Source organism: Atta colombica, unplaced genomic scaffold, assembly GCF_001594045.1.
Source record: "Atta colombica isolate Treedump-2 unplaced genomic scaffold, Acol1.0 scaffold121, whole genome shotgun sequence".
Lineage (NCBI taxonomy): Eukaryota > Metazoa > Arthropoda > Insecta > Hymenoptera > Formicidae > Atta > Atta colombica.
In genome coordinates this window covers 1,391,198-1,409,319 of record NW_017259208.1, presented here as the reverse complement: position 1 = coordinate 1,409,319, position 18,122 = coordinate 1,391,198, and the positions used below count along the sequence as shown (strand labels likewise).

Here is an 18,122-nt window from a genome sequence, read left to right as displayed (position 1 = left end):
TTATATATAACTATAAATAGTATATATTCATTTATTATAAAAATGTATATTTTCTCTTTTTACTTCTCTTATCTATACATATATCTTGTACTCTTCCACACGAGATGATAAATTATTAAATACGGGCAACTGTCACAGACGCGATTCAATTTAAGGGCACGTTCACACCTTGACAGAAAAATAGAAAGCAGAAAAGAATAGAAAGCAACAGTTGGTTTTGTGCTATGTCGCTATGTTAACGACTCAAAAAGTTACAATTTTAAACAAATGAAGCCTTTTTACTAAGCTATCATGAAGTCTATGAAGGATCATAGTATTATGTAATAAAAGAGGATCCAGAGATCCACAACCTCCTCGGAGAGCAGAAGCTTCGTTTGTTCAAAATTGTAACTTGTGTATTCTTGAGTCCTATCGTCAACACAGCAATTTAGCATGAGTTCTGATTGACTGCTGCTTTCCTGCTTTTCTGTTAAGGTGTGAACATGCTCTAACTATTAAATAGACAAGAATGCCGTTTTCTCGTCGATAACCACTTGGTATAATCATAGTACAGCTTGGTACGCGCATTGAGAGTTTAAATCTATTTGAGATTATTCTTGTCAATTGTCGCGAACGTCGTTCATACGTGCTTGGAGTGTTTGCGCAAAACATATACGTGAGAAATATCATGGGATAGAGATAAATAGGCAAGGAGATGGGAAAGGACTATTACAAGATACTTGGCATAGCCAAAGGAGAGAGCAACGAAGAGATAAAAAAGGCATATAGAAAGTTAGCCTTATGATATCATCTTGACAAAAACAGAAGCCCCGGAAACAGAAGCTGAGGGAAAATTCAAGGAAATAACCGAGATGTATAAAGTGTTATCGGAAAGAAAGTTAATGATAAATTCGGCGAGGAGGGTCTGAAAGATGGTGCTTCGGCTAGCGGAGGCGGAGGAGGCCATGTATATCTTCCGCGGCGATCCCAGGGCGATGTTTGCTCAATTCTTCGATTCAACCAGCCCTTTTCACAATTTGTTCAAGTTCGCTGGTAATCGTGGAGGATTCGCATTCCACGACGACGACGACATAGACATCGACATGGATTCCTTCGGACTTGGCACGGGATCATGTGCGACAAAGCGGCGCATTTCGGTCGCATTCGTTTAATTTTGCGAGCCCGAATACTAAAGGAGGGCAAAGATCGTGCCCAAGAATCGCGACCATTGCATTCCTTGCCCGACATCAAGATGAGACGAGAAAATGCCCTGCGTTCGTGATCTCTTCAGCCAAAGACGGTGCTTCGCACGAAACGTGACAACTGGTAGCATCATTATCATGACACGTATAAATTCTTTCATGCGCGCAATTGCGCGTATTTGCGCGAGACTAAATTCGATCCTAATATCTGCAATAAGTCACTCTCTAATCTTTTACACTAATGAGATTCATTAATGGCAAACGCAACAAAGAGATATGCATTTTGGGCGATTTGGGGAGCATGCAGGGAGCACGCTGAATTCCACTTTTTATTTAATTTTATCTGATAAATCTGAAAATCATAGTTAAAATATTCTTAGCTTAATATTTTTATAGAACACATTGTTAGCATCTAAGTCTTATTTAGCATCTAAAGACATTACTTAAAACAATCTTGAAATAAAAATGGATCATTTATATATATATATTTAAAACTATATTTAAAACGATCTTAAATATAAAAAAAAAAGATTATGAATATTGGCTTTAATATTTGGGAAAAGGGGCATATTTTAAAGAAAAATATAATGATTGCTTTTATCATTTTGTTGAGTCATATCAGTGAATTTCTTTCTTTCAATCCATTTTTATTAAAAACAGATAGCTTTAATTATTTTTATCAATATTTGAAAACAAATCTTTCTTTTAAAAGATGCGCTTGCGAAACGAACTCTCTATCTAAAATCAAAATTTATTAAATAACCAATTTATTTTCTTTAGTGTTAAAAGCCACAATTTTAATAAGAAACAGATTAAGAGAAATTTGCTAACATAATGATAAAATTCAACTGTTGTTTTTTCTGTTTAAAATATATCTTAAATTTTTTCAGAATTATTTTGACTATATTTTTGGATCAATAAGTAAAATTGAATATAAAAAAAATGAAATCAATAATTCTTATTCCCCAAATCACCCGAAATGCATACCTTTTCATATCACATTGTAATACAAATTCTGACATTGCAACACACGTACATATTGTTACTACACAATCATTTTAGAGATGATTTCTAAGATTTAAGAGATGAACTTCTAATATTCTTGAATATCCATTATATCAAGTTTCCAAGCATTCATTAAATATTTTATTATTTTTTTATATAAAAAGTTATTATTACATATAAATATATAAATATATATATATCATATATATATATTTATATCATATATAGTGCGTTAAAAAAGTATTACTTTTTAAAGAGAAAGATTTCAGAAACTATAAGTATCATATCACACATTAACTAGATCTTTCATCATATTTTATATTTTTCTCTGAACGTAATTTTTTTGTATTTTCTTTTCTTTGTTGAGGCATGATATTTGAAATTTCAAGAACATTTTTTTTTTATTTAGAGAAGAATTTCTTTTTTTTTAATATAAATATTTTGATGTGACAGAATAAAACTGTCAATATTAATAAATATTATCTGTATATTTACAAAGTCATTTGGATATTCAAGGAATATTTGAGAATACGTGAATATACTGTATGGAATATTTTCTTCACACAAAAATTTGTATGTAAAAATATTCCATACATCTCTGTATATATCTGTGTTAATAATTTATAATTCGTCGATTTTTCTAAAATCATTTGGCATCCTATTGATATATATTTTTCGCACGTCTTCGTGCATTACGGGAATAAACTCGTTGAAAATACCAATCCGAATCGTTAGGTTGATTCACACGTCTTCGTGCATTTCTACGGGAATAAACTCGTCGAAAATACCAATCCGAATCGTCAAGTTGTCGATGCTTGCTATACTTATAAGATCTGCACAAAATAGCATTACTTTTTAAAAATAATAATTATTTATAATAAGTGCATTAAGTTATTTGAATTCATAATAGATTGCAATATTATATAAATTGTATTTTGTTGGAAATTAGTACCTTTCCTTATTATTCCTTTCATTTGTATTTATATAGTGTTGATTATCTTGTTTCATTGTGCAACTATCAAACGAAGAATGTTTAGACATATGATAATTAACTGTATGCTCCGATATGTGATTCTTTATTTTATTTTGAGAGGGTATATACTTTTTTTCATAATTTGCTTTATCATTAATGACATTTTTGGTGAGGCCATTTGATTTAAAATATTCTTTTTTCTTTGGTCTGTTTGTTTCTTTGGCAGGCAAAATTTTTACAGAATTTTCGTGATCCATTACAGTTTTCTTGCTATCATATTTATATTTATAATTCTTTGTTTTATACTGAAACAAATTTATTATTTATCATATGAAATTTTTTATATTATACAATTTTTAAATATATTTACTATTTTATACATATACTATTTATTCATTTACAATTCAAAAAATTATGAGAAATTTTATACAACAGGTTTACAACTTACAGTCGGTACGGTGTCAAATATGCTCATATTAATATTAAATTCTGAACAATAGTTAGTGGAAAGTGGACATGTATCTTTCAGTTGCGCTAAAATAATATCAAAACTATTATCTGATCGTAAGTCATCATTCTTTCCTTCGCAATACTCAACTGATTCTTTAATATCTTCTTCATTATCCTCAATCAGTTGTTTTAAGAATTCATTATCGTATAGTATATTTTTCAAATGGTATAATTTCTTTTTCAATTGATGTCTTAATTTATTCATATTTTCTATTACCTTAGAGATAAGTAACTGAGAAGTGTTACGTATCTCATTTCTGGCATTTCGCAAAAATCTGTTATATAATAAAGTAGTTTATAATTACACGGCAATTTATAATAAACAAATTATATGTTATTATTTATAGTATATACTTACTTCATAGTACTAAATTTGTCTGTATTTTGTCTTTTCTTCTTTTTATTTTTCAAAGCGTCTTCTTTATCATTATCATGAATTTTATGAGTATACTTTTTATCATATTTTGTGTTTAATACTGTATTATCGGTTTTTATATGCTCTTTTACATTTTTTGTCTTTGTATTTTCTTTTGTAGTCGTTTCGCTAACCAAATTTTTTGATATATAGTTTGAGAAACAAAATTTATCATGATCTTTAAACAACTCATTATTCTCGGTCAATTGTTTTAAAAGTTTATCATCAGATAGTTTACTTTTCAAATGACACAATGTTTTACTCAATCTATGTCTCTCTTTAGCATATTTATTATATACTTTTAATATTACTTTGCTCACTTTTTTTATTAAATTAGTGAGAAGTGATTTAGAAGCAATTTGCATTCTATCACTGTTGTGCTGCAAATAGCTGCAAATAATAATAACTTAAATATACAATAATAATTTACTATTTAGATATTAAATATCGATTTATTACTGATACTTACTCTAAGATAATAGGATCAAATACAACTTGCGTGTTGTTCACAAGTAATGTCAATGTATCATAAAATGTTTTTGTATTATTTACAATATCCAATGTCTTATTAATGTCATTTTTCAAAGAATTATTATCATCGTAAATAAATGTCAGGGATGACAATACATGTAGAGAATTTTGAAGTTGATCCAACGGATATGAAGTAGAATTGAAAAATTCCTTAGTAATTGTGATAGGTTTACTACTTGTTTTATTAGAAGAATCAGTAATTTCGATAAATTGTGTTAAAATTTGTTCTGTAATTTTTACATCTGTTGGCATATGTGCTTTAATTTCATTTAACATAGTTTTCACTAAAAGTAAAAATTATGATGTAAATGAAGTGAATCTACAATAGATGTTGGACCTTTTAAAATATTTTGTTTATCTTTACCATCTGTTAATTCCTTGCAAGTATTAACAATGTTATGACTTGCAGTCTTAAGGCTTTCAACATCAATTCCATTCGAGACTGGACAGGTTTTAAAAATTGTGAAAAAGTAACTAAGAGTCACACCGACAATTATACCGAATACATAAGCAATGAGAGTGTTCCATATATCTTTCTATAATAAAAAAGAGATTTATACTTTATTATCTAAAAAAAACATTAAAGATATTTGGAATATAATCTTATTATATTCCATTGTTAGATAATGCAAGAATACTTATGCAAGAAGCTTTAACTAAATATAATTACTACAATACCTGTTTATTTGTTTGTACTTCCAGTATTTGTAGAGACTTGCATGGCCTACGATTAAATTGACAAATTTGGAGATTTGTATTAACAACATCTGTGTCACTTTCCGTTATAATTGATATACCATCGGATATATCTTCTGATTCTGTATTTATACAAGATACTTTACTATCATTATCTTTCATTTGTGCAATCTCATTATCTGAATCCTTCAAAAATAGAAAAAGTTAAGCATCTTGTTGATTCAGTTCGGTTTTAACATTACTTGTGTCTATATACTCAAATTTTAATTACATCATATTTATCATTACATCATATCACTTTATATAATATAATTACTCACCTTTTGTGTCTCTGATGATTGAAAATTGTTACCATTATTACTATGATCGATAATCCAACTTAATTTTATCCAATCGTCCTCATTTTCATCCACTTCTACATCAACATTTATGTTATCGAGACATATTTCGTTAATATTTACGTCATCCATCGTCTGTCTTGTAAAACAAAGATTTTTATAGTTCTTTTTGAAGATTTATTAAACACTGTGAACCGAAATCCGAAAGTTCTTCAACTGAGTCACGGCAGAAAATATATTTTACTGAATATGTGCCAAATAGCCAAATTTCAAGCACAGATCTTAGGCTATATTTCAACGATCTATCTCTATAATTTATATATTCTATATATTCCACGATGCTATCCAGATTTCGTTTATGCAACACAAGTCACCTTTGTCCTTTGCAGTTTATATATATCAAGAATAATTTTGATTAAGAAATTATTAAGCTGATTTGACATTCCCAGTAGAAGACAGCAAACAATAAATAGTTGCTTTCAGTCGTGTTCAGAATAATCGCTGAGAATCAGTCAAATATGATTGGTTCTTACCCGTAGATCCAACTAGCTAGATTGACGCAAGACGCAATATACATTTAACAATCTTTTAATTTAATCTGATAAATATGAAATAAGACAAAAATAGCATTGACAAGAAATAGTCATCGAGTTATTTATATATATATATTATACGTTGTATAAGTGTTTATGTAAATATTCAGAGAAATTTTAGTAATATATATAAATGATTCAAGATTTAAATTATCAAAATAATTATCAGATTGTATTTCTAAGAAATTGATTAAATTAAAATTTCGAAAATTCTAATTAAAGTGATTAAAGTGTGATTAATTTTGGCTCAATTTTTAATTTTGCAGATTTAAACTATTTGATATAAATATATAAGATATATAAGAAAATGCTTTGCTTTAGAATACACGTCATTTATCTCAAAAATCACACTTGCGCATTCATTATTGGTCAACACGGACAAATGAAAACCTGATTGTCCCACCATATATATGCGTCAGCCAATGAACGCGCCAATTATTTCGCGATTAATCAATTCACATATTCACAACTTTGACGATTTTTTATTGAAAAAATTCCAATTATTAATATACTCTAATTATTCAAGTCTTTTGTATAAATAATATTCATAGAGATCGCTCAAATTTCAATAATTTTATTTGATATATAACTTCTAAATTTTTCTAACAGTAATAGTTGATCGTATATTGTACTTTGGCTAAGATTTACGTGTTATAATATTCCGAATGTATTCCGAATGTATTTCCGATGTATTCCGAAAAAAATCTCAGCTCTTTTAATTGCGTTGAAATAATAAATATATTTTTTGTACATTTGTTTTACTTGAAATGCAAAGGCTACAAAGAACAAATGTTCAAATCAAAAAAACTCATGCGATTGGTAGCCTTAGGAAATTTACAAAATTTTTACATCTGAAGGATAATTTTTTACGTCACATGAATCACATCTGTTGCATTAAAATGTGCTGCATAACGTCAAATAAAAAATTAAATGACTAGGAATAGATTTATTTTTTGCAATTGGACTTTTCGATTTATCTTTTTTCTTTTTCTCTCTAAATATCTAATCATATATCTATTTCATTTTAAGTGCAGAAAGTATAATATAGTGTAGTTACAAAGAACAGATCTATCATGGGTAGTTTTTATCGTCAGATTTTGTACTGAATTTACAAAACAGTGAATGAAATTGCAAACATATCGGCAAAGAATTACTGTATTACTGTGTGCTTCGCAACAACTGAAACTAAGTACTGTATGTATTTTCTGCGAGTTACTATAATTATAATCTAAAATAGAAAAAAAAGAATTTGAGGTAAAAACATGGAGGAATATTATTTTATTATACAGAAATAAAAACTCTAGAAAACGTGAAGGAGAAGACTATCGGAATGATTGAGCACAATTTTCCATCTTTGAAAAATGACCGGATACTTAAGGCAGCACGTGGGGAGCCGGTTGACAGAATTCCAGTTTGGGTTATGAGACAAGCGGGAAGATATCTTCCCGAGTTTCAAGAAGTCAGAGCTCAGCACGATTTTTTCACAGTTTGTCAAACTCCTGAATTAGCATGTCAAGTGACTTTACAGCCGATAGAACGTTTCGATCTGGATGCCAGTATAATATTCTCAGATATCCTAGTGATCCCTCAGGCGATGGGCCTAAAAGTTGAGATGGCACCAGGAGTAGTAAGCACTTTTTCAATTATTTATTTTCACATAACAATCAAGTGATTCATTAATGTACTTCATGTTCATTATTGCCTCTTTATTCTATGTAAATAAGAAGTATCTGTTAGGGTCCAGTTTTACCTCGGCCTTTAGTTGATCCCAATGATTTATCACGACTCATACAACCAAATGTGAATGAAGCTCTGAAGTATGTTGGAGATGCTATAACATTAACTCGACACAAGTTGAATGGCAGAGTGCCATTGATAGGATTTACTGGAGCTCCTGTAAGTATTTTAGTATTATCCAAAAAAAAATTTAAAGTATGAACGTACTAAAAATTTCTTTGATACAAAGATAATTATTTTTTTGTATCCCAAGGAGGACAAGAAAATCAAAATGATGTCAATATGACATTAAATTGACATTATTTTCTTGTTCTCCTTGAGATATTAATGTATTTATATATTACATGTTAATATAAAATAGTTAATTTGTTTCATATACAGTGGACTCTGATGGGTTACATGATTCAAGGAGGAGGCAGTTCTACAATGGCAAAGGCGAGATCCTGGTTATATAAGTATCCAGAAGATACTCATAAATTGTTACAGATGATTACAGATGTTATTGTGGATTACTTAGTAATGCAAGTGAAAGCTGGTGCTCAGGTATATAATTAAACGTATAATTTTTTCTTTTGTAAGGAAGAACTCTTATATATTAATATATTATGTATATATGCAATATATAATGACATAATTCAAAAGAAATAACTGTTATATCCTTTTTTCAAGTTACTTCAAGTTTTTGAAAGCAATGGAAATTATTTGGATGATGCATTATTTACAAATTATTCTTTTAAATATCTCAAACAAATTAGCGAACGTGTACGAAAGCAACTGAAAGAAGCAAATATTCCAGAAGTGCCTATGGTAAAATGTTTTTCATAACTATTTCTAACCAGCAAATTACTTTAAAAATTAAAATAGATAAATTATATATAAATATTAAACGTATATCTAGATTGCTTTTCCAAAAGGCGCAACTATGAATTCTTTAAAAATTCTTGCGATGGATCAAAGTTATGAAGTTATAGGTCTTGATTGGACTGTAGATCCTATAGAAGCCAGAAAACAGCTTGGTGCTAATGTTACATTACAAGGGAATATGGATCCTTGTGCAATGTATTCTTCACAGGTATGTTATCTCTTTTTAAAAAATTATAATTTCAATTTTAAATATAATTATTTGATATTGACTTTTATACAAAATTATTACTGAAAAATAAAGTAAGTTAGATTAGTAACGGTATTACTACTAATCATTGATTGAGAAATATTCACAAATATTATAAAGATATTGAATTTATCGTCTTTAGGATGAAATCATTGCTCGTGCACAAAAAATGGTGTCAAATTTTGGTAAAACTCGATATATTGGTAATTTGGGACATGGCATTTTACCGGATACTCCGATTTCATCCATGGAGGCTTTTATTAAAGGAATGCACTCTGCATAAGTATATGTTTTATAATCAAAACATTATATATAGTTTATAATCAAAGCATTTACTATGCAATTGTTATAAACAATTACAATTATTGTTATTAAATACATAGCATTGTTTTATCTTTTTCTTTTAATAATTGTATATTCTTTTAATAATTGTAAAATTTTATTATGATATCTCTAATGTCAAAAGTATTTTTTGAATATCGATTTTCAATAAAGGGAAATCTTGGTTTGTTCGTTCCATTACATGTTTTAAATAATCACGAAGAATCTGTTCCTTTTGGAATTCTTCACTTAATGTAGCTTCACTCTTGAAAAGCATTTTGTATCGGCCACTTTTAATGTCTTGTAGCATTTTAGCTTTTCGTTGCTTAAAAATTAATGCCTGCAAATTCTGCATGTAACAGAAGATTTTTTTTTAGTTATGATAACATTAATGTTAAACAAATAGTAATTTTGAATCTTATGAAATTAAGAGGAATTATTAATTATTCATATTACATACACGATATTTAACAGCTTCTATTTGTGTAATTCCTTGATCCAAATTTGGGATGTCATTTTGCATCACTTTCAATGCTGTTTGCGATTCGTCGCATTTGTCTACTGCATCCTTTATTTGATTTTCCAGCTCCAATATTCTATTTTCAATCTTTTTTGTATCCTATAATAAACACTTCATTAGAGAAGTTACATCAATTAAGCTACTTAATGTAATTAAATATAGTAATATAAAACTATATTTAATGTAAGTAGGATTTACCTTCACGATTTGTTTTATTTTTAACTTTTGATCAGCAAGACGTTTACGAAATATAACTTTCTGATTATGTTGTCCTTTAGGATCTCTTTTAAGTTTGCTCATAACTTTATCTAATATAATATCTCTTCGTGCAATACAAAATTCCATATCATGGATCAATTTTTCTTGTACCCTACGCAAATGTAAGAGGCGCATTTCCATTTTATGAATTTCACTTTTCATCACTGTGATATCGCCACCATCACTATGATCATCTTTCAATTTCTTCATCGCTTCTTGCATTAATTTCACCTAAAAGCATAAATTAAAAATTATGTGATACTTTTCTTGATATAAATAAAAATATATAATATTTGATTTTTAAAATATTACTTTCTTCTCCCATGATAAGCTTTCTTGTTGCACTGCATCTAGATTATCCTTTAAAAGTGCTTTCTCTTCATATAACTGCTTTAAATCGTTTTGCATCTTTATTAGATTTAATTCTGCATCTTCGAGAGCTTGTATCCCTTCCATTTTTTTAATAAAATTTTTGTCTTCTAATTCCTCTTTCAGTCCTTTTTGAATGACTAATTGTGAATTTATTTGTACTATTCTTTGTTGCAGAAGATTTAATGTTCTCTCCATGTTCGAATCTTCTTTATCAAGCATGTTCAAAGCATGCTCTAGTTTCAAATTTTTTTGCTCCATAATCATAATTTCTTTATTAAAAAGATTATGTTCTTGCAATTGTAAATCTTTCTGTTGACTCAGTGTAATCATATATCCTTCTTGGCGAATCCATAATTGTTGTGCTTTCTGATCATTTTGCTGAATTTCTTCTATATTCTTTTCCAAGGTTATTATTTTCATATCAAGAGGATTAACTTCTCTATTTTCTCTATGCGATAATATCTGTAAGAAAGAATAATGATGTAAAATATTCGCGTAGAATTTTTGTTAATGTTCTTACCTCTTCAATAATTTTGTTCACATTGACAATTTTTCTTTGTTCCTTCTCGATTGCTGTGTCATGCTTCTTGATTTCTTTCTGAATCTCATCTATCTCTTTCTCTTTTTTATTATTATTTTGCAAGAGTTCCTCGAAGTCCGTCTTCTCATAAGTTATGTTTGAATTAAGTTGTTCCAATTCCAATAATTTTTTGCTACATGAATTTTCTGTTTCTGCTAATAACAATTCTTGTTCTTGTACTGACTCTTTAGAATCTAATAATAATTTATTCAAATATTGCGCCGCTTTGTTATGCGCAACTTTTTCTTCTAGTTTGCTATATATATTTTTTTCTAACTCATTTTGCTTATTTAGATATTTTGTAAATTTTTTATCTATTTCTTCCTCTTCATGTAACAAATATTGCCATTCCTAAAATACAAGACTATTATAAATGATATATAATCGTGTAAAAATAAAATTTTTTAGAGATATATTTTAATTAGTAATTTAATTTTAAAACAATGTTTTATGTTTTTTTTTTTTTTCAATAAGTATACATTAATATTCTAAATACATTTTGAGCTAAATCAAATTCATGTTGCTCCTGTTCACTAAATTTTGCTATTTTTACTAATTCAGATTCCAAATTATTAAGTTTATCATTTCCGGTTTCCACCAATTTTATATTATTCAGAATATTGTCTTCTATTCGTGTATGCAATGAGGTCAGATTTTCATTGTTCTCTGTTTCTTTACAAGTTTCTTTCTTTAACTTATCTACTTCCGTTTGTAACGTATTAAAAGATTCACGTATTTTCCTGAAACAATTCATTGTTACAGTCTTTCATAATGAGGAAACTTTATCAAGACAGTTATTTCTTCCTATTAAAGTCATAGATATGATTTAATTACGATTCTATTATATTAACTTATTTTATCTCCCATTACAATTTTATTCACTCAAATCCTTAAAGATTATCGAGAGATTACGTACTCACGCTCTGTATTTAGTTGCTCATAAACTTTATTCCGATTAGTAATATTCAGCACAACAGAATTCCAAGTGTTGCATAAATTCGTATGCTGCTTATGCAACGTTTCTAGATCAATATTAACATCAGTAATCATCTGATTTATTTGAATTTTTTCTTTATTTTTTAACTGCAGTTGCGTGTCTAAATTGGTTATCTCGTTTTTAATTTTCCAAACTTCTTCCATGAGTTTATATATTATGCAATCTTTCTGCTGTTTTTGAGCAATTAGATCTCGTTGAATTATCTTATCTTTTTTTGATACTTGTTTAGAAATAATCAAGCTATTTTCAAGCTCTGTTTGCAATTTTGAGAATTGTGCTTGCAAATCAGTAATCTGTTCTAATTCGTGCATGAGATTCTCTTCTTTCCTTTTCTCTTCCAATAATTTAATATGGGTATTTTTGTGAACCTCTTTGGCATTTTTTACGTGTGTATCTTTCTCTTCGCGCTGCAAAATTACATTTGCTATCATGCTTTGATACTTTTCAATTGTCTTTTGTTGTTGCGCTATTTCCTGTTGAGCATAATACAGTTGTAAACCTTCTGTTTCACGTTCCTTCTCTAGAACTTTTATATTAGCCTCCTGAAATATTTGCAATGAATATTTAATAAGAATAACATTTTTTTTGTGTTTCTTTTTATTTATCAGACAAATCCTTTAAGTCTAAAAAAATAAGGATTCAGGTACTTACAAGCTCTAATATTTCACTATTTAATTTATTGTCGATACGAATAAGATGTTCTCGTAGAGCATTTTGGAATTTTGTCATCAAAGGATCATCTGGATCCATAACATCTGGTACATTTAAAGACTTTGTATCTATCCAAAACTTTCTTGTGACTTGACTCTCTGGCGGTTCCATATTATTAGCAGTATCAGGAGAAGGATCAGAAGTGCTATTTGCAATCAAGGTAGTCATTGTGGAATGTCGTATCGCACAATTCTTTATAAAGAGCTTCTATCCTAATCATATATATAGAAACAGCTTTAGACTTATCAGATTGTTGTTGATTCACATCAAATTCGTAGTCAAGGGAGTATATGACATATCATTGTGATGGTATACAATCAATATTTTCTTATTTGAACTTGTTTTAATACAGTTTGGCTTGTTTAAATTAAAAACATTGCATAATAAATTTCATATATGTGTGTGAGACATCAAGAATCATCATTTATGAAGAAAAGGGATAACATACATCATATATCTTTTAATTTTTATTCAAATAAACTCAGTTTTTGAACATATTAAGATACGTAATAATAATTATATTAAGATAAAATAGTAAAAACTATATTAAAATAATAAATATATAAAATAATTTGTTTGATAAAATATTTTACAAATTCATAAAATATTAGTTCCCGCAAGATAATTTTATTTTATTTATCGATAGTTGATAATTAAACTTCCAATAATCTCTTTCCACAATATGTGATGTAAGAACATGAATTATTGAAAATTATAATTTATAACATATCGGAAAGATTTTGTAAATATATCAGTAAAAAAGAGAGGTATTAAATGATCTTACGTGACTTAATAGAGCCGCTCGAGACAGATCGGTATGGATCAAAAGAAATTCGAATTACGTGGTTAACAGATAGAGCATTGTCGGCGCTGTCACCGTCATATATGACGCGCGTTAATTGCCACTTTGCCAGTCGTTTCACCGTAGTTTCCGTGTTGGTGTGTTGTGACAGTTCGCCCGGAACAGCGCGGTGTCGAGGTTCAATCGTTAGATGGGATGCTTCTATGATTGTCGTGAGACTCGTTGCGGGATTATAGAATGATCGAACTTTGTGTAGACGCTCGTTGAGGGTTAACGTTGGCATAGTGATGCAGAACGCGCGTGTCAGCGATGAGAATATGGAACAAAGTTGGCCGGAGAAAAGGACGATCAGATTCCGACAATACGATACTGACAAGTCCAAAACTCATGTGTCATGTCACGACAAGCGCGTGGAGAATGTGGATCTTACGCACTATAGGCCGCAATTATCCGACAGCCAAGATGCGCAAAAGAAGAAGCAACGTAAGTAATCGGCAACATCTGACACAACACAATTTTCCAATGGACTTGTGTCCTAAGTTCGTCCCTCGGAAAATTGTGTGATATATCTGTGTGTTAGAGATATAATAATTATCGGTACAGCACAATGGAATATATGTATAATATATGTATAAATCAAGAGAAAAGAAAAATCGGCGATACAATAGCGTACATAACATATGCACTAGGAGATAAGATATTAATCACCTGCGAAAATAAGGATCATAAAATTTTCTATAAAATTTATTACAAATGAGAAACTATGAAGAAAAGGAAGAAACAAATGTAAAATAATCTTTATAAACTTTTTCTTTGAGCAGGTTTTTAATATTTGTATTTGTTATAAATCTTATTTTTTGTAATATTTTGTATTATTAATTATTAACTTACTAATTTTTGCTATAATAACAATTACAAATTATTGAATTAGTATTAAGTTATTAGCCTTAATGAACAATTTTTTTTATTCTTCATATAATTTTTTAGAATTTCTATATGATTTATAATTTTTTACAAAATTTTCTCAGATTTTTTATATTGGAATATATTTTTAAAAAATGAGAATTCTTCCATATCTTTTTTAGAATTCTTCATTATACATGTAAATTCAAAAATGTTTTATTGTAAGATTTCTAAGATTTTTCATTTTTTAATTTCTGAAAAAACTTATAAAATTTGAGAAAATAAATAAGGTTCAAGAATCTTCATAAAATATAATGAACTCTTAAAAATATTACGAAATAATATGAGAAATTTTTTCACACCAAAAACCCAGATAGCACAAAAAATTCAAAAAGAATTTAGTAATATATCATATCAAAAGAATTCTTTTTCTGAAAAGAATTCTTGTTGCATCTAAAATAAATTCAGAATTGATGACATATCACTGAATTCTTTTTGAACTCTTTTGAACTCTTTGTGCTATCTGGGAAAGTTTATTCAAATAATATTGAATTTATGTTTGATTTATTTAAAAAATATACTCTTTTTTTTTATAGGAGTATCGTTGATGCAATTTTTGAGAACAGAATTAACGAGAGGTTATCAGCTAGAGCATGATGAGGAAAGATTTTCCGCAAGAAGGGAAAAAGTTTACTCGTTCATGAAAATTCCTAGAGAAGTGGAAAACTTTATGGCGTATGGATTCCTTCAGGTACAGCGACAAATAAAACTACCGTGAGAATAGAATACTAACTAAAATCTCTTAGAATAATTGAATAAGTTAGAATAATTGAGTTGATATTATATATTAGATATTTTATTGTTTTGTCATTGTAGTGTGCCGATTCCTTTCTATTTGTGTATACATTTTTACCACTAAGATTTGCAATGGCTTTGTGGGCAGTGATTACAAGACCTTTACGACACTATCTGAGGTATACAAGAGATATCAATTTAGAGTGAAAGATATTTGTTTATCTAAAAATGTTGACCGGTCTCATTTTTAGGGGTAGAAATGAAAAAGATCATGCAAAGAGTACGGAAAGATATTTAAGTCCAGCTGAAGTATGTGATTTATTGAAAGGAATTGTAGTGGTAGGTTGCTGGGCAGCAACCTGGAAGGTGGACACCTCCATGATGTATCATTTAGTTAAGAGTCAATCAGTTATAAAGTTATATATATTTTATAATATGCTAGAAGTAGGAGATCGTCTTTTCAGTGCTTTCGGCCAAGACACTATTGATGCACTGCTTTGGACCGCTACTGAGCCACAATCACGTTCGAATTCTACTCGTACGAAACATTTCGGTACATTACCGCATCTCCTGTTTGCCATCACTTATGTGTGTATCCTTTAATTAATTCATCCTTTAATTAATATATCTTTACGATTAATCTGATCATGATCGAGATAGATTTAAGCCGCAACAAAATATGTTTACCTTGACTTTTCCATAAAGTGTTACACAGCATATTAGTATTATTTCAAGCGACGACGTTAAATGTGGCAATTAACAGTAGTAATAAAGCCCTTCTCACAATTATGATGTCCAACAACGTAAGTTGAGCTAGGAAAAATAAAGTACTCATCTTTTTTTTGTATAAAGTATTTCACATGGACTTCTTTTAGTTTGTAGAATTGAAGGGTTCTGTTTTCAAGAAGTTTGACAAGAACAACTTGTTCCAATTATCTTGCGCCGACGTCAGAGAAAGGTTCCATCTGATTATGTTGCTTCTTGCAGTGAGTCTGCAAACGATGAAAGAATACGCATGGCATAGCGATCGTCTCGCTGTCTTGTTACCCGATTGCGTGACGTTATTGTTAGCAGAAGTTCTCGTTGATTGGGTTTGTAAAATAAATTGTATATTATGGAGAATGCAAACGAGAAAGATATTTGCTCAAACATCGAACTAGGATTGTTTATATCACTAAACGATTAAATTATTTGGATCATTTTTATCATTTATAATTTCTCATTTGCTTACCATTAACAAATCTTGTGTAAACACAAGATCATCTCTGTATTTCTGTAAAGGTGAAACATGCGTTCATCACACGTTTCAACGAGCTACCTTCGACCGTCTACAGGGATTATACCGTGAGTTTGGCTTATGACATGGCACAGACACGTCGAGAGACGGCATTCTCGGATCCCTCAGATTTGGTTGCGCGGCGAATGGGCTTTATACCTCTTCCTCTTGGAGTCGCCATGGCTCGCGTATTATGTACGACTCTGACGCCATCCGCAAGACCCGCTAACATCATACTTCTATTATTAGCTTATCTTATATTAGTATCTTTTCGTATATTGAATAGTTTAATCATTCTTGGAAAGGCGTGCGACATAATGTCATCGCAACCTGATAAAGACGACGTTCCCACGAAGTCTCCGTCGAAGAATCGTGCCAATAGTGTCGATATGAAAAATCCAAATCTTGGCACGGCTATCTTTTCAAATAGCGCCGTCAGCTTGAACAATGTCTGTTTGAACGAGGCGTTTCTGGAGCCGGAAGAGACACAGAAAAGTGAAAAACTTCAGTGTAATTTTGACGAACTCACGAACGTCACGAAAACTGTGTTAAGGACAGGAAGCGAACCCCTTCTTCCACAATGACAAATCTTAATAGCGCAATTAAAATGTAATGATTTTTTTTTTTATTTATAAATTGTACATATTTTGTTGTACATATATACATGCACAGATACTATATGGATGGTTTTTTTTGCAATACTTATACATTAAGGTATTTATGTAAGAGTAATAAATTTGGTTACCATTTATTATTAAATTTTCTTATTAAACATCTGTCATATAAGTTATATATAAAATACGTTTTATTCGCAATTTTTTTATATTCAATAATTTCTTATTATAATTTTTAATCGTAATTTCATCAAAATGTCGAATTATGAAAAAGTGAGTTATAAAAAGATGTTATATAAGATATGTTACATAAAAGTAAATAGTCATACTTTTTTTTTCTATCTTATCGATAATCGAGTGTGAAGTTCGCGTTTTTACTCACAGTACAGCAAGCAGAATTGAGGATATAATTAATTTAATTGATTCCAGAGTTCTCGTTATACCTACATCAGTTTGTCGACGAGCGTGTGACGAGTTTACGAGTGGCGCGCAGTGGCGCGACGCACGAATAATTTCGCCTCCCTCTCCAATTCGAAATCTCTCTCCGTCCAACCATCGTTCCCTGTCTCTTTCTCTCTCCCTTTCTCTCGCTCCGTCCTCTTCTCTCCCACTCCGCGCAATCTCTCGGTCTCTCGTTCGACCGACAAGCACGGGACCAATGGGACGCGGGACGTCGCGGAGGCGGTGGAGGACGTCGGTCCGCCGCTCTTCAGGAGCCGCGTATCACGCGAATTCGCGCGATAGTAACGACCAACGACGTCCTCGTCGGGTCCCGGATCCGCGTATGGCTTCTCCTCTCTCGTGCACCAAAACAAGTTGAATGGACGAGGGTACGAAATACCGAGTGCCAATCGGCGACGCCTGCGTGTCTATGCGCGTGTGT

At 30.1% G+C, this 18,122-nt stretch overlaps 4 protein-coding genes and 1 pseudogene across 6 annotated transcripts; 3 read left to right on the top strand and 2 right to left on the bottom strand.

The window, feature by feature from the left end:
• The first annotated feature begins 128 nt into the window (after positions 1 to 128).
• LOC108694644 lies at positions 129 to 1,232 on the top strand (annotated as a pseudogene).
• Positions 1,233 to 2,800: 1,568 nt separating this feature from the next.
• On the bottom strand, positions 2,801 to 6,236 carry LOC108694639 (MATH and LRR domain-containing protein PFE0570w-like). 2 transcript variants are annotated; one of them, XM_018204242.1, is made up of 9 exons: positions 6,183 to 6,236; positions 5,632 to 5,788; positions 5,294 to 5,497; positions 4,980 to 5,151; positions 4,554 to 4,899; positions 4,028 to 4,474; positions 3,608 to 3,944; positions 3,139 to 3,464; positions 2,801 to 3,019 (listed from the first exon to the last, which is right to left on the bottom strand). In XM_018204242.1, exons 1-9 carry the CDS (start codon positions 6,224 to 6,226, stop codon positions 2,845 to 2,847), a joined length of 2,208 nt encoding a protein of 735 aa, XP_018059731.1. In that variant the 5' UTR covers positions 6,227 to 6,236; the 3' UTR covers positions 2,801 to 2,844. The 2 variants fall into 2 exon arrangements, with proteins under 2 accessions (XP_018059731.1, XP_018059732.1); XM_018204243.1 differs by lacking the exon at positions 6,183 to 6,236 and adding an exon at positions 6,024 to 6,119.
• Positions 6,237 to 7,309: 1,073 nt separating this feature from the next.
• On the top strand, positions 7,310 to 9,483 carry LOC108694643 (uroporphyrinogen decarboxylase). 2 transcript variants are annotated; one of them, XM_018204247.1, is made up of 7 exons: positions 7,310 to 7,436; positions 7,547 to 7,869; positions 7,980 to 8,138; positions 8,361 to 8,522; positions 8,649 to 8,786; positions 8,878 to 9,051; positions 9,233 to 9,483. In XM_018204247.1, the coding sequence occupies exons 2-7, from the start codon at positions 7,573 to 7,575 to the stop codon at positions 9,371 to 9,373; spliced, it is 1,071 nt and encodes a 356-aa protein (XP_018059736.1). In that variant the 5' UTR covers positions 7,310 to 7,436; positions 7,547 to 7,572; the 3' UTR covers positions 9,374 to 9,483. The 2 variants fall into 2 exon arrangements, with proteins under 2 accessions (XP_018059736.1, XP_018059737.1); XM_018204248.1 differs by having other exon boundaries at positions 7,532 to 7,869.
• Positions 9,484 to 9,532: 49 nt separating this feature from the next.
• Positions 9,533 to 13,017, bottom strand: LOC108694656 (coiled-coil domain-containing protein 40). The gene is made up of 8 exons (XM_018204264.1): positions 12,790 to 13,017; positions 12,058 to 12,680; positions 11,638 to 11,881; positions 11,082 to 11,492; positions 10,502 to 11,023; positions 10,130 to 10,420; positions 9,872 to 10,030; positions 9,533 to 9,760 (listed from the first exon to the last, which is right to left on the bottom strand). Exons 1-8 carry the CDS (start codon positions 13,015 to 13,017, stop codon positions 9,533 to 9,535), a joined length of 2,706 nt encoding a protein of 901 aa, XP_018059753.1.
• A 689-nt stretch (positions 13,018 to 13,706) lies between these two features.
• On the top strand, positions 13,707 to 17,291 carry LOC108694633 (protein TAPT1 homolog). The gene is made up of 7 exons (XM_018204234.1): positions 13,707 to 14,134; positions 15,151 to 15,305; positions 15,431 to 15,528; positions 15,601 to 15,941; positions 16,055 to 16,152; positions 16,225 to 16,440; positions 16,631 to 17,291. Exons 1-7 carry the CDS (start codon positions 13,939 to 13,941, stop codon positions 17,207 to 17,209), a joined length of 1,683 nt encoding a protein of 560 aa, XP_018059723.1. The 5' UTR covers positions 13,707 to 13,938; the 3' UTR covers positions 17,210 to 17,291.
• Positions 17,292 to 18,122: the final 831 nt, after the last annotated feature.